Source organism: Lycium ferocissimum, chromosome 2, assembly GCF_029784015.1.
Source record: "Lycium ferocissimum isolate CSIRO_LF1 chromosome 2, AGI_CSIRO_Lferr_CH_V1, whole genome shotgun sequence".
Taxonomy (NCBI): domain Eukaryota; kingdom Viridiplantae; phylum Streptophyta; class Magnoliopsida; order Solanales; family Solanaceae; genus Lycium; species Lycium ferocissimum.
Window position 1 is genome coordinate 63,184,718 of NC_081343.1, and position 14,587 is coordinate 63,199,304.

The 14,587-nt window shown below is 31.8% G+C and overlaps 1 protein-coding gene and 1 non-coding gene across 2 annotated transcripts; one reads left to right on the plus strand and one right to left on the minus strand.

Annotated features, from left to right (window-relative positions):
- The first annotated feature begins 137 nt into the window (after positions 1-137).
- Positions 138-227, plus strand: LOC132048497 (small nucleolar RNA U31b). Its single transcript, XR_009413024.1, has one exon. It is a non-coding gene; the product is annotated as a small nucleolar RNA U31b (small nucleolar RNA).
- An 11,948-nt stretch (positions 228-12,175) lies between these two features.
- LOC132048300 (transcription factor RHD6-like) lies at positions 12,176-14,365 on the minus strand. Its single transcript, XM_059439207.1, has 5 exons — positions 13,628-14,365; positions 13,085-13,189; positions 12,926-12,991; positions 12,762-12,827; positions 12,176-12,457 (listed from the first exon to the last, which is right to left on the minus strand). The coding sequence occupies exons 1-5, from the start codon at positions 14,243-14,245 to the stop codon at positions 12,335-12,337; spliced, it is 978 nt and encodes a 325-aa protein (XP_059295190.1). The 5' UTR covers positions 14,246-14,365; the 3' UTR covers positions 12,176-12,334.
- Positions 14,366-14,587: the final 222 nt, after the last annotated feature.

Sequence of the window (14,587 nt, forward strand, 5' to 3'; positions counted from 1 at the left end):
TTTTAAGCTTGATCTGAACCTTATTATTCAGTAATAACACAAAACTTTTATTATTATGTGTAGAATTAGGAAAAAGAAAAGGTTTAACTTATTTGTTATTACTATTTGCTACAATATTTTATATGAAAACTGAAAAGGGAAAAGATGTTAGTTATTACCGTCCAGTCTCGAGTTGCATACAAAAAATCAAATTTGCAATGTGGTGATTGACACATTATGTATGATTCCTTAATACAATGACTAATTTGTTCTGTATTTTGTATTTAGTATATTTAAATTTTTTTTCTTGGATATTAATCATGTTTATGAAAGATATGTGAATAACGTGGGATGATGCTTATCCACGTAATCTGTAGAGTTCAATCATATGTCTAAAGACATACAATACCATCTAACCATATATATCATATATCATTTCTTTTAAAGTTTTGGGGGATTTCATCTTTTCCTCCCTCTTAAACCAACTCAAAAGTCATTTATATTTGAACTCTACAGATGAAAACTCTGTAAATTGTACGCAGTACCCTGTACTTGGTTTAAGATTGTACCACGCAGTACAATCTAAACTGTTTATATCTAGACTGTATGCGTTGATCGCTATATTCATATTTCACTAGAGAAAGAGTTTTTATTTGATGCTTTAATAGATATTTGAATAATACGGTAACGGTGTCACATGCATTGGATTCAATTACATGTGCAAGATTTACCAATTGATTTTTCAACGTGTTTATATCCAGACAAAAGAGTAGTGACTTGAGAGTTAAAAGAAAGTTCAAGACTTGAGAGTTAAAAGAAAGTTCAAGGAATGTGTTACAATGCAGAACAAACATTGGTTATATTTCTGAAAAGAAGACTCGACACTATTTTATGGCTTTAAGAAGTTTGTTGTGCACAATACGAGTGAGATTGCTTGATATTTATGAAGAATTTTAATTAGGAATAGTAGACAAGATGATTGTTACATGTTTGCTCAGTGAGGAATTCAGCATCGTATACCTACAAAAGTAATGCTTTAATCCAATTTTTTTTTTTACTTTATATATTTGTTTTTTTTTTTTTAGTATTGATTTAATCTCTTATCTTTTAACTAATACACAAAGACCATTTCTTCAATTTGTTGAAGGCGTATGGATTATGCTGCGAAGTTGAATAGTCCATACTCTTAATGTATACAAATATATGTCAAGGAATTTTTTTACAGAGGATATATAGAAGATAAAAAAAATTAATAAAAGAATAATACAAGTACATCATTCATTAGAGGTACTTGAATATGTGACTGTGCTAATTTTTTAAATTTTAAGGCGGAATATTCTCAATATTTTTAATTTTTATGAGAATCTACCTTTTATTATTTTAATATTAATTTTAAGTTGGAATATTCTCAACATTTCTTATTTTTACAAAGAATTTACCTTTTTTGTTTTAATATTTGACTATGAAAAAGGATTAATCGCAAGTTCATTGAGATCAAAAATTTCCTAATTACTATATAAAATCATCCTTATTACTACTAACTCTTTTTAAGAGGATGTCATACTTAAAAGGTGTTAGAAAATTAAAGCCGACTTGGTTTTATTGGCAGGCGGTAATTGCCGACGGAGGGCTGAGAGAGGTAGGGGTCCATAATAGCAAATAATAGACTGTTGGTCGGGCCGTCAGAATTAAGATGCCCGTTACATTGTGGCAAATTGTTTTAGTCGGTGTAACGTATTAATAATTTTGTGCATCGTGTTTTTATCGGAACGAAAACATCTTTTATGTCCACTATAATTTCTCTTATATTATTTTTAACGATTTTTCTCTATATAAGTAAAATTATATTTGCAACGGACTACAAAATATTAGAGATCCCAATGACTTGTATAACAAAAATAAAGGAAAGAAAGAACCCAACGGCGAATAGTTCTTATCTAGTTGGGGTACGTTACGTTGTTTAAAACGTTATTGGCAGCCGTTTGACTACACTAGGCTCCTAGCCTCCTTGTACAACTTTTCTTTGCCTATCCATTCAACATTTTTAGAGTCCCTGTTAGCCAATCCATTTTCTCCTATGCATTAATAGTTTATTTGGTCTATTAAAGTTATGAGTACTTTTCAATTATCATCCTATAACTTTTACATAACAATCATATTGACTAAAAATATTTTTTTCTTCATTACCTATTTGTATGACCCACGTTTACTTAAATTCTTCCCAATATATCCGACCCTATCTCTCAAATAACAATACTTAATACAAATCTCACTTTTAAAAAATTGAAATTCATTTAAGTTTAACAGGTTTGATGCGCCCCCCAACACAGTAATTTAATTATTACATTTTTTGCAATTTTTAGAAATATAACAATTCAATGTCCATTTAGCTAAATCATGTAGCATACTGAGTGTACTTATCTGGATTTACATATAAATTGAGACTAAACAAATTTACTCACTTAAAATCTTGACGGAGAGCAGACACAATGTATTTTTGCTACGTACATTGCCGGGCAAAAGAAGAAATTAAGCTTAAAAAAATAACGCGCGCATAATTGTTCTTGTAATTAATTTACTTCTAATTAACGGCGTGTAGAACCATAACTAAACCATATTTGCATGGCCCAATGGTCATGATGTAGTCTGAACTTTAGTAGGATTAAGTATATTGAGTAGGGCCTTTAATTTGACTATTTTTTATCAACCATTCAATGCGATTCAAGTGATTGAACTCACATTATTATTGGTGGGAATTAGTAGCACTACATTAATAAGTAGGCCCTTTGACATGATTATTAGCTGATTAATGCGATTCAAGTTATAATAAAAAGAAACATGCGATTCAAGTAATTGAACTCATTGCATTATTGGTGGGAAGTAGATAAGCTGAAAGGGTTTGTAATCCTAATTTGCCATGTTTCGTAGACTACACGTTTTGTATAAGGCATCTAAACCTAAAAATTATGCACCCCCATGAAAAAGAGGAAAAAAAAAAAAAGAATGAAAGAAAAAAGTGTATGATATTATATTCATTTCTTGGGTTTCAAGTGATTATTTATTAAGCTAAGTTTCTACCTTCCTCCCAACTAATTTCCTCTTGATATAAAAGCGTGTAAAGCATGATCATACTCCCCAAAGCTTTTACAATCTACATATATATATATGATGTTTTTTCACGTTCTTTATTTTCTTAATTAATTTTTAAGTCTTGTTAATTACAATTTATATTTTGGACGGAAAGATAAAGTTGTACTATAATTTAGGCACGCCTTTTTGTTATGAGTTTTATTCTAGTTAAGCAATTGCCTTCAACGACAAATGTAGAAATGCAGAATCTATCCTTTGGTAAGGTAATAAGATAATACAAGAAAATGTTAATATTATGTGGATTAAATAATCCTAATTTAAACAAGATATATTTTATATCTTTGCAGCTTAGTCGATTTATCGTTAAAATAGAAAAAGGATTTATAGGACTTTAATTAGTTGATATGATTTGGTTGTAACTAGAATAATATAATTCTTTGGTATTTATACTTAACCATAGTAAATACTGTGCATTCTCATTTCAATTTGTAACTGCTGAAGTTAAATTGTGTGATCTCATGTAAAAATCCCTACAAGTACGTAAACTTTCCCAAATTTGTTAGTCGTAGCCTTAAAAATTAATAACTCTAAATATGGTGAAAATACATCACCAATTAAATTAAGATTTGGTCATTTTCCTGTTCCAATGTTGTATTCTAGAGTTATATATGTTCCTGAATCGTATAATAAATATGTAATATCGACTTTGCACAAATCCGGAAATTTCGAATATTCTCAAGAAATGGAATATATTCGATCTTTTTGCTTTTCTCTATAAAAAGTGTAAATAGAAATGTTCCTACAGTATCACTTAATGATAGGTGGATAAAAATCAATATCATTCATATGCTTGATAGTTCATTTTTCAAATGTGGGATCCTAATCTTGATTTAGATGCTTATAATTGGCAGGATATTTATTAAGCAATTAAATCGAAGCGTTGATTAATGCATGGTCGTTATCATCAGATTAAGACTAGACTTTCCATTATGGAGACCAATTGCCCTGCTGCATGTTGTAAGACTGCTAGTAGTATCAATCAAATATGAAAAAGTAATAGTAGCTCTCTGATATTCGTCTCTCTTCTTCCAACTTGCATGTTCATTGCTTCCTTGTCTTCTAGCAAAATAAAATTTTAAGTTGTATAGGCCTCTGTGGTGCTAATACCTCCCACCCCAGAATTTTATGTAAAATAATTACTACTATACTGTTATATTGTTATTACCATATGACGATTCTTGAATCGACACGAAATTCAAAAAAGAAAGATCCTACAAATTGCAATGTCAAAATTTGTAGGATTGGCTTTTGCTGGGGGTGGTCTTTAATTTTTGGCCCTCAAATTGGTGGTCTTTAATTTTTATTCTTTGCTAAAAATTCCTTAGTTTCGGGTTTGAATTCCTGTTCAGTCAAAAATTTAAAAAATAATTCGCAAGGCAGATTTGGATCCCAAGGCAGTTTCCATGCTTCAGGCAGAGTTTTTAAAGGCAAAATTCTGCCTTGCGAATCCAAACCTCTGCCTTGTAAAACTCCTTTTTTTTTTTTTTTTTACTAAGCTGGGGTTCGAACTTAGAACCTCGGGGTATTAGGCGAGGGACAAAAATTAAAGACTCCCAATTTGAGGGACCACCCCAAATGAAGGGCCAACCCGGCAAAAAAAAAAAAAAACCCACAGGAATGCCCCTTATTCGTGGTGGTCTTTAATTCCCCCCCCCCCCCCCCCCTCAAATTGCTGGTCTTTAATTCTTGCCCTTCGCCTAGAATAACGTGAGGTTCTGGGTTCAAACCCCGGCTCAAGCATAAAAATTAAAAAAAAATCGCAAGGCAAGGCTTTTGGAAAAGTATGCCTTATGCGGCATAGGTTAACTTAAGGCATAACTAAAGTTCTGCGCATCCGATAGAGGTTGCCTTATAAGACAGACTTTTAGTTCTGCCTTAAGGCAACCTCCGCCGGAGAAAACATAGGTTGTCTTAAGGCATAACTAAAGTTATGTCGGATCCAGCATAGGTTGCCTTATAACGCAAACTTTTCTCAAAGCTTTACCTTGCGAAATTATTTTTATTTTTATGCCTGAGCGGGGGTTCGAACCCAGAACTTCAGTATTTTCAGCCACATTTTCAAGCGAATAGCAAAACTTAAAGACCATCAATTTGAGGTACAAAATTTAAAGACCACCCCAAAAGAAGGACAATCCGCGCAAAAAAACCATAGCAACTCGTGTGTGACCACGGACTCTGATTCTCCCCGCAAGCTAAGATTCCTGAATGAGCCAAGTCTGCATCAATAGGCCCAATTGCTGTGAGGCCCATCTGGTTTGAAGGAGAAATGAAAAATAGGAAACAATTTTGTTTGAAACAAAAAACAATACATTTCTCTCCTTCTCATTTTTTTTTTTTGTCTGATTGTCTGCTAATCGAAATTTATTTGACTGATTAATTCATATTCGCACCAAGTAGGACTCACTAAAGGCAAAACATTCTCTTTTTCCTTTTCAATTGGAACTTATCACCCCTCTAAAGGCAAAACATTCTCTTTTTCCTTTTCAATTGGAACTTATCACCCCTATTCGGTTGAGCTTTTGGCAAGTAAAGCACCGCATAATGGGTACAAGCACCGGAATCTTGTTTCTTTTTTAGGTCTTTTAGTTTTCTATGTTAATTATTTTTTGAACAAAAGAAATTACCTTGTAGCATTTAAAATTAAGGTACAAAACGAATACGGCATATACAAAAAAACTGAGATATGAATATGATGCGGTTGAGAGAAAAAAAAATCCTCAAGAGTTGACTCAATTGACAAAGGTTGAGGAACTTGCATTTTAGGTCATAGGTTCAAGCCCTGCGCCAAAGATAGAGGGACAAGCCCATCATTCTCGAGTATCAGAAGACTGCGGTTGGCACAAAGAATCGATTTCCGACGGATTGTTGATCATATTAAAAAAAAAAAAAAAAAAAGGATCACTTATTGAGAGATATACTAGTATTTAGTTATTAGTAGAATAAAGGGTGGTCAAGTGTACGAATACTTGAATAGAATATTATTAAGAGATTCATTCAACAGCTAGTGATATGTAAAGTAACATGTTAGATATAAGTGGATGTCAACCAAATGCATGCCGCCCATCATGACTCACTTGGAAGACAACTTTGCTAACAGGTGAAGTACGCCTTTTCCAACTTCACTTGCTCCATATATAAAATCGACACACACATGCTGCTATACATAGTGTATATATGTAATTTCTACAATAATATGAATGCCACATGAAAACTCAACTCTGTTGTTGACTATGTGGACATGAGTTTATTCCAAGTTCCTCCAATTACGGGATATGTAATAAAGATCATGCAACCTTCTTTGCCTTTAGCTCTTCAACTCTTTCTCTTGTCCTCCGTATATACGGATATTGTAATTTTTTTACATTACCAAATTAGTAATATTAATAATTAACAAAATAGAACAATTAAGTACGAGTAACATTTTTAGTAAGTTAAATAATTGCACCGATATATATAGTATAAAAATTTATTTAAGTTATCAATGGATGTAAGATCATAAATCAATAACCTTAAAATTTATGTTTGCTATTTAAGAGCCATTTGAGAAAGTACTTCCAATGAACAAAAGCTCTAAACTAACCTACATTACATTCTACTATCTGCACGAAGTATTAATACTGAAACTGTGCAGATCAGCAAATGAGTTTGAAATCCAGCTTTTTAAGTCGGTTAATTAGTTGCCCATACCAATCTGTTCCCAACTTGGGAATGCATTAAAAGATCCCTAAAATGACGATAATAATGCAATTAAATACTCTATACTTGCTTCCTTTCTCTCCCCTATATATATATATATATATATATATATATATATATATATATATATATATATATAAATATCATCCTCTATTAATTTCTTCAATAATGACAACGTACTTACATATTTAGTACTCTACATTTAAATTGATCTTGCACGTGTAGATGCTAATAAATTACTCCGATGAAGTCCTGCTATACAATAATTGTATTAACCAAGAAGAATACTACACAGAATATCAAAATTAAAAAGAATCGTGATCTGGCATTCTCTAATGATGAGGGACAACCAAAGTACAATCTCACTCATGTGCTTTAACATGCTTAACAGCTACTCTTAATTCCAAATTATCCCTCACAGAGTACCTATTATCAGTAAGTAGTATGGAAGGATTAGAGGATAAGTATTAAGGATATCATTTTTTTTTTCTTTTTGCTACAAAATATAAAATTACACCCAGGGACGACACCTTTATTGAAATTAATTTGTCTCTTTTAAGTCTAGTGCAAAATAGTTCAATACAAAAGGGGATAGGGTATCAAAAACAAAATTTCTTCTCCATTAATGTGCATTATGCTCATGTTACCAAGTTCATCGTTCTACTTCATGGAAGTTTGGTAGTGATCAAGATTTTGGGGAGAGAACTCAGTTAGTCCGAAATTGAAATTATCTGTGTATTGAATCAATTAGCTAAAACAGCTACTGTGTACAAGATACTTAAAGCAACTAACCGACTAACTAATATCTGATAAAACTAATCAATACATATCATTACACCTCTAACTTTCAGTGTATACAAACTGGCCCCTCTAACTACTTTATACTTCAACAAAGTGCTCGTCTAGTTCCCTCTCCTTGATCTCTTCTTTTTATTTTCAGCCGAAAATAGCGACTGCTATATTTTCTAATGCATGTGTTAACTTGAAATAACAAAACCTTCTTTGAACATTAATGTGATTTCTTGGCTTCTCTGTTTCTAAAAAGAAACAATTATACAAAGGTAGACATGATTTTTTTTTAAAAAAGATTGGCGGATTAGTTTAAGCATGTGTATAAAAAAGGAGCATATATTAGGAGTGCTGAAAAGAACGTGTTGTCCAAATTAATAGGGTTGAAATTCGTACATGGAATTTCTGAGGGAATAGCACCAATTCAAGGAACTCTGTTTAGAAATCCACTAGACAGGCGTATTCCATGCTAGATCATTTTGATGCTTTATGCATGTTCGTAAAATTTCAATATTACAGGCATGAGCTGATCGATCCATTTCTTTTGGAGAATCTTGATTTAAGACAAGTAAATCAATTGCATAAAAGAAGTCTTAAGGTTATTTTGCTTCATTTAATCTTGAGTTCGATGTATCGTTGGGAATGTATTTACCACTTTTTGTGGGATTGACATGTGATCAACCATGTGAACCTTATTTAAAGCCACACATGCCATTTCTTGTCTCACTTTTACTCGCATAATCACATAAGAGAGCTTCGTATCGGGATGGATCATGCAGTTTTTTTTTTTTTTTCCTTTATATTTTTTTCATTGGTTCTTGTTTGCTCATACCAGTTTATTCATTGTAGAGTTTAAATATATTGTGCTTAATTTGGATCTTTCTCTTGTTTTTGTTTTTTTGGATGGTATGATATTTAAAATAAGCATGCAATAATTAGTAATATAGTAAATTAATGGTACATATCTTACTACCATAAGTTAATGTTAATATTGCATGCACGCGAAGCCAGAAAGGTGAATTTTAATGACTATATAGTTCTCAAAATCCTTGATTATTCCACGACACACATTTGGAACGACCAATTGACCTAAATTCTGGAGATGTGAAAATTGACGAAACATTTTGAATTTTATTCAATAAATTCATTACTCTCTTATGCACTCATATTATAGGATCGATTGGTTAGATTAAAACCTATTTGATATATTCCCGTCAATCATCATGTGAAATAACTTTTAGATCTTGAACAAAATTTTGATCGCATAGACTATTATTAATTAGTTCATTCATGCTTTCTCACAGTTGCTAGCAACTATCTCGCCGTCACATTGAAAATTGATGAAGTTTCTGAATATAAAGGTCTTTTGTTAAGGTATTATTAGTAAATAAGTAACTATTACCATATTTAATCATCAACAGTATAATAGTATAGTGCTAATAGTATAGTGCTACTAGTTGTTCTCAACAGGGGTGGATCCACACCATTGGGCGTGGGTTCGCCGGAACCCACAATTTTTATCTGAACCTCGTATTTATAATGTGAAACCCTTCAAATATATAAGAAATTGGTGAGAACCCAAAGAACAACAGACATCAAGTTAGTCGATAACCCTGCAAAACTTCAAATCCTGGATCCGCCTCTGGTTCTCAATCATATTGATATAGGTGTTTTGAATTTTTTATGGCTTGTTTGCCGCAGTTTATGAGTCACTTTTTCAATAATTTCATATTATTATGTCTAAATCTTCGAAATTCTACTACCTTGATTGTAAATCAAACGACATAAATAAATAAATATGGATAAAAACAAGTTAAAGAAAGGCTCGGAAAAGTGTAAATTAAAATATTGGATCGGTTATTCATTGTGTCCAAAAGTTTTATCTATTGAATAGAACCTCAGTAATTTACCAAGTTTGTTAAATTGAATACATAGGTACCACTTAACCTTCTAAAAATTATATTGCTTCTTAGCAGGCACTTAGCTTCTTTATTGACATGCATTTATTTAAATTACCCTTTTGTCAAGGGCCAAAAAGAAAAGGAGGAACTTAGCTTAACTTTGATCGGACTTTTTTGTGCGGTTTGCTCTTCAAAGAGTGGCAACTTAAATGACCCATGTTTGGGAGGCATTGGAATAAAAGTAACCACCAAAAATAAAAAGTAATAAGTACCTTTTGGGCACAAATTTTATGCGCACTAGAGGTCAGTTTTATTTTCCCACACTTTGTATAATTTTAAAGTTTTGAAATTCACATTTTTTTCATATTTTGATCAAAGATTAGTCATGTGTTAAAACTCCGGAATATCAATATTTTATATAGAACCTGATATCTTTTTGTGCAAATAATAATGTAGGCTTAATACATCAAGTATACCTAAACATTTGGATCGTCGTTTTAGGGGTGGTTGTAAAGTGCCCGAAAGGAAGTTTTGTTTGGAAACTTGTTATCATTAGGTTTAAGTGTTTTATTTTATAAGGTTTTGATTTAAGCGTTTTATTATTTAGTCAAGGCATTACTTTATTTCGAATATGGCGAGATTTTTTTCATAATTAATTTAGGACGTTGCATGAGTTATTCATAAACGATAATAAAGACTAAGATAACTAATTATCTTTAAGAAAATAATATAAAAAAAATATAATATTAACATAAAATACACATAAGATAATGTATTAATTAACATAAAATGCATTAGGTTAAAAATATAATATTAACATAAGATAATGTGTTAATTAATGCATTTTAATGCGCAATCAACAAAATGCCAACGTATGGAAAAGAAAAAAGTTAGTTGGGGTGAAGTATGTAACATGTGAAATATAAGAGGAAACATCATTCTTTCTTAAAGCAAATAGAAAAAGATTGAATGTTTGATCCAAAACTTACTATTTTATATTGCGCACAAATTCACGTTTATATATTATATTTTTCTAATAACTAAAACTAAAATTATTTGTTAGTCTTTTTATGCTAATATTATTAATATTATATATTCTATGTAAACATAATATTATATATTTTATATTAACGAATTATGTTAATATTATATTTTTATGGTATTATTTTCTTAATGATAATTAGTTATCTTAGTCTTTATTATCGTTTATTAATAACTCGTGCGACTTCCTAAATTAATGATGAAAATAATCTCGACATATTCGAAATAAAGTAATACCTTGACTAAATAATAAAACGCTTGAATCAAAACCTTATAAAATAAAATACTTAAACCTAACGATAACAAGTTTCCAAACAAAACTTACTTCCGGGCACCTTACAACCCCTAAAATGACGATTCAAACGTTTCGGTATACTTGATGTATTGAGCCTACATTATTGTTCGCAGAAAAAGATATCAAGTTTTATATAAAATATTGATATTTCGAAGATTTAAGACATGACTAATCTTTGGTCAAAGCATGAAAAAAACGTGAATTTCAAAACTTTGAAATTATACAAAGTGTGGGAAAAATAAAACTAAATTATTACAAGACAAATTTTGAATTTTATAGACTTAATGGTGACCACGCTTAAATCCTATCGCACAAAATTTGTGCGCAAAAGTACTATTGTTACTTTTTGTTTTTGGTGGTTACTTTTGTTCCAATGCCCCAAACATGGGTCATTTAAGTTGCCCACTCCTCTTCAAAGCACTGTCTTTAATTTTTGTCCCTCAAATTGGTGGTCTTTAATTTTTGCCCTTCGCCTAATACCTAGGCTCGTGGTTCAAACCCCAAAAGAAAAAAATGAAATTTCGCAAGGCAGAAGTTTGTAACAAAGTTAGGCCTATTCGGGTAAAAGTTAGCCTTAAGGCAAACTTTTACTCAAAATTATGCCTTAAGGAAAATCTCTGCCTTAAGTTCTAACTTTTGCCCAAAATTAGGCCTATTCGGGCAAAGTTAGGCCTTAAGATAGAGGTTTGTAAAATTTTAACTAAGTTTAAAAAAAAAAAAAAATTGCCTGAAGGCAAAATTTTGTTTGCGAATTCAAATTCTACCTTGCAATTTTTTAAATTTTTTTTTTGACTGAGCGAGAGTTCGAACCCGAAATCAAGGAATTTTTAGCAAGGGTCAAGAGTGTAGACCACCAATTTGAGAGGCAAAAATTAAAGACGAGTGCCTTTGAAGGACAATCGTGCAAATGACCCGTCGTACTTTGGTTGAGACTTGAGAGTAAGATTCTTCGTTGTCTTGGATTTGTATAAATCTTGGTTTTGTTCCAATTAGTCAATTATCACCTTGTATTCTCATATTTCCTAATTACTCCTAGGAATTTCTTCACTCCAAATATGAGAAAGCTAAAAATTGAATTTTGAAAGACGTAATTGGAGGGGAAAAAACACTCTAACGATAATAGCCAGCATCTTCCATAACCTAAATTCCATCACTATATTACAAAAAATAAAAAATCCCTATATTACAAACTGATGATAAAGCATGAGTGCATGACAAAAAAGACGAACTAAAACAAAGAAAATTTCTTCTTTTTTTAGCTTTTAGATGACTTCTAATACATGGTTAATCAAAGAAAAAACTCTGATAAGTAGTAGTATGGCTCGGAATGCACAAATTAAGGCTAAATTTTCACCACCATATTAGTCCTCCAAAGGGAACTCTATTTCCTTTGAAGCCATTGCTGCGCTACTTCAATTATTTGTGAAACCCTTTTAATTCCTTCATTTTCTACAACAGATTAATCTAGCCAGGTACTATATAATCACTTGGAGGTTGAGTTTCTGTCTCGTTGAGTGGCAAGGATGGCATCAATGGCCTCTTTTACTTGAGAAATATCTGGAGCTTTTCCACCCTGTGTCGGCCAAAATTCATCTGTTGCCAACACCTGTAATCATACTCACAAGAGTTTAACTTTTGTACATTGACTCATGTAAAATTCTTTTACACTATAAAATAAATTGAAAGGTAATCATAAGTAAATATTCTTATCTGGTGAAATAAGTAATCTTAAAAATAAAATAAGTAATTTTCCAAAACAAGTTAAATTACATTGATAGTATAAAATTTCATTACACTAAGTTAGATCGTAATAAAAGTAGTGGTAGTAGAAGCTAAGATTGGAGCTTAACTCAAGAGAATAAAAATCAAACAGAAGCACAAAAATGCTAACAAGGTTTATAAATATTCACCTTCACTTGCAATTGAAGAAACTTGACGTAACTGATTGCTTTCTCTAACATGGTGACCAAATCAACCTGCATTAATAGACATGAACCAAGGATTAAGAATTTTCCTTAATATTAACATACAAAATTGTAGGAGTAATAAAGAAGTAAAGGATTTAACCATGTACCTTGGAACCATTGGGAACAAGTTCTTGTAGTATCTTAAGCCGCTCACTGATCCGTTCTCTGCGATTCTGCAAACAAACATACCTTTTGTTCTTAATAAACACGCAATTTCAGTAAATGCAAGCATTTCACAAATTACTACAAAAAGGAGCTAGGCAAACCTTGGCTGCAATACTCTGTGGATCCTTTGTAGCAACAGAATTATTTGGTTTCCCCTTCTTTGAAGCCGCAGCGCATTGCTTCTTATTTGTTTGCATGCTCTCTTCCTGCATTAATCATCTCTTTAAGTCAACATTTTGTATATAATTCTACTATAGTTGTTACCGTATGGCATCATAATCATGGTGAATTAGAGATTTCAAGGTACGTACATTAGAGCGGGTATAACTAATTCAATAATGGATCCAGAATTTGATAATGAGTTTTGAGTTGACAGAGTGAATTCTAATTAAAATGTACTTCTAATTTTGTCCGGTCTTGAACAACTTATTTTACTGAATCCTGAGAACCTATTTTGGATCCTCGACGAGACTTTGCAGTAAAATTTCATCATAAACATATGGTGAGAACATGCAAAAACTCTTGAATAAATTTAAATCTCACCGTCAACCAAAAAAATAAAATTATTTTCATGTGTTTGAACTGTGAAAAAGAATTAGATAAGATGATCATACATTTCGACATAAGGTTAGATATGAAATTACCGTAGAGGGGCGCTTATTGAAACGTGATTCCTCGACATGAGTAGTGGTGCTTGCATTGGCTTCAGAATTTAACCATCCAAATGGTATTCCATTGTTATTGGAACCATAGCTGTTGGATTGTTGAATATTCTTGGAATTCTCATTAATCACTCGAGGACTAGTGTTGCTACTTCCCTTAGGAGTAAGAGAATTCTGGTAGTGCAAATTATTATCTTCCCAAACTGAGCATTCCACTTGATTGCCACTCATTCTTGGATTTGGGCAAAATCTTTCACTTTGCTCAAAACTCAACAAAGATCCATTTGCTGAATGCATAAAATTACCATAACCCCCTTTGAAGTTAATAACAGAATGGCCATTAGAATTGGAACTGCTTGGGCTAGTAGAGAGTGAAGAAGAACTGCTTAAAGCAAAATTCTTGGCTACATTTGGACTTTCTTTCCCTGTATTTTCATCATCTTCAAAAATTGACTTTGGAGGTTCTTCATTCATCCCATATAACTCTGGGGAAGAATGATCATTGATCCCAAATTCACCTTCATAATATTGATCATAAGTGTCCACCAAGCCCATTTTTGTGTCACTCATAACATGTTCTTTGGCTAGTGCCATAGACATATTATAAGAGAATTGTATAGACCAAAGAAAAGGATACAAGAAAGCTAGCTAGCTATAGCTAACTCTAAATTTGTTTGTCTTTTTGGCTTTTTCTGTGTACGAGTAAAAAGGTCCAATTGTCCTTATTTGAATAATTGTAAGACTAAGATATAGAGTATATATAGATGGCAATATATTGATTAAAATAGTTTGAGATTGATAGTAATTAATTAGCTGGCAGAAGGTGACTAGAATTGAATGAAAGAAGTGATTAATGTTAAAATAAAAATTGGAGAAATCAGCAAGACCTTCGGCGTTTCTTTCGCAAAACCCACGTCTCAGATTCCAAATTAATACATTGTT

Coding starts and splice junctions, on each gene's coding strand:
- LOC132048300 (XM_059439207.1), bottom strand. CDS start 14,245: ATGTCTATGGCACTAGCCAAAGAACATGTTATGAGTGACACAAAAATG. Junction 12,992..13,084: donor CACAGAGTATTGCAGCCAAG/GTTTGCCTAGCT, acceptor GTTTGTTTGCAG/AATCGCAGAGAACGGATCAG. Junction 12,828..12,925: donor TTGTTCCCAATGGTTCCAAG/GTACATGGTTAA, acceptor CTATTAATGCAG/GTTGATTTGGTCACCATGTT.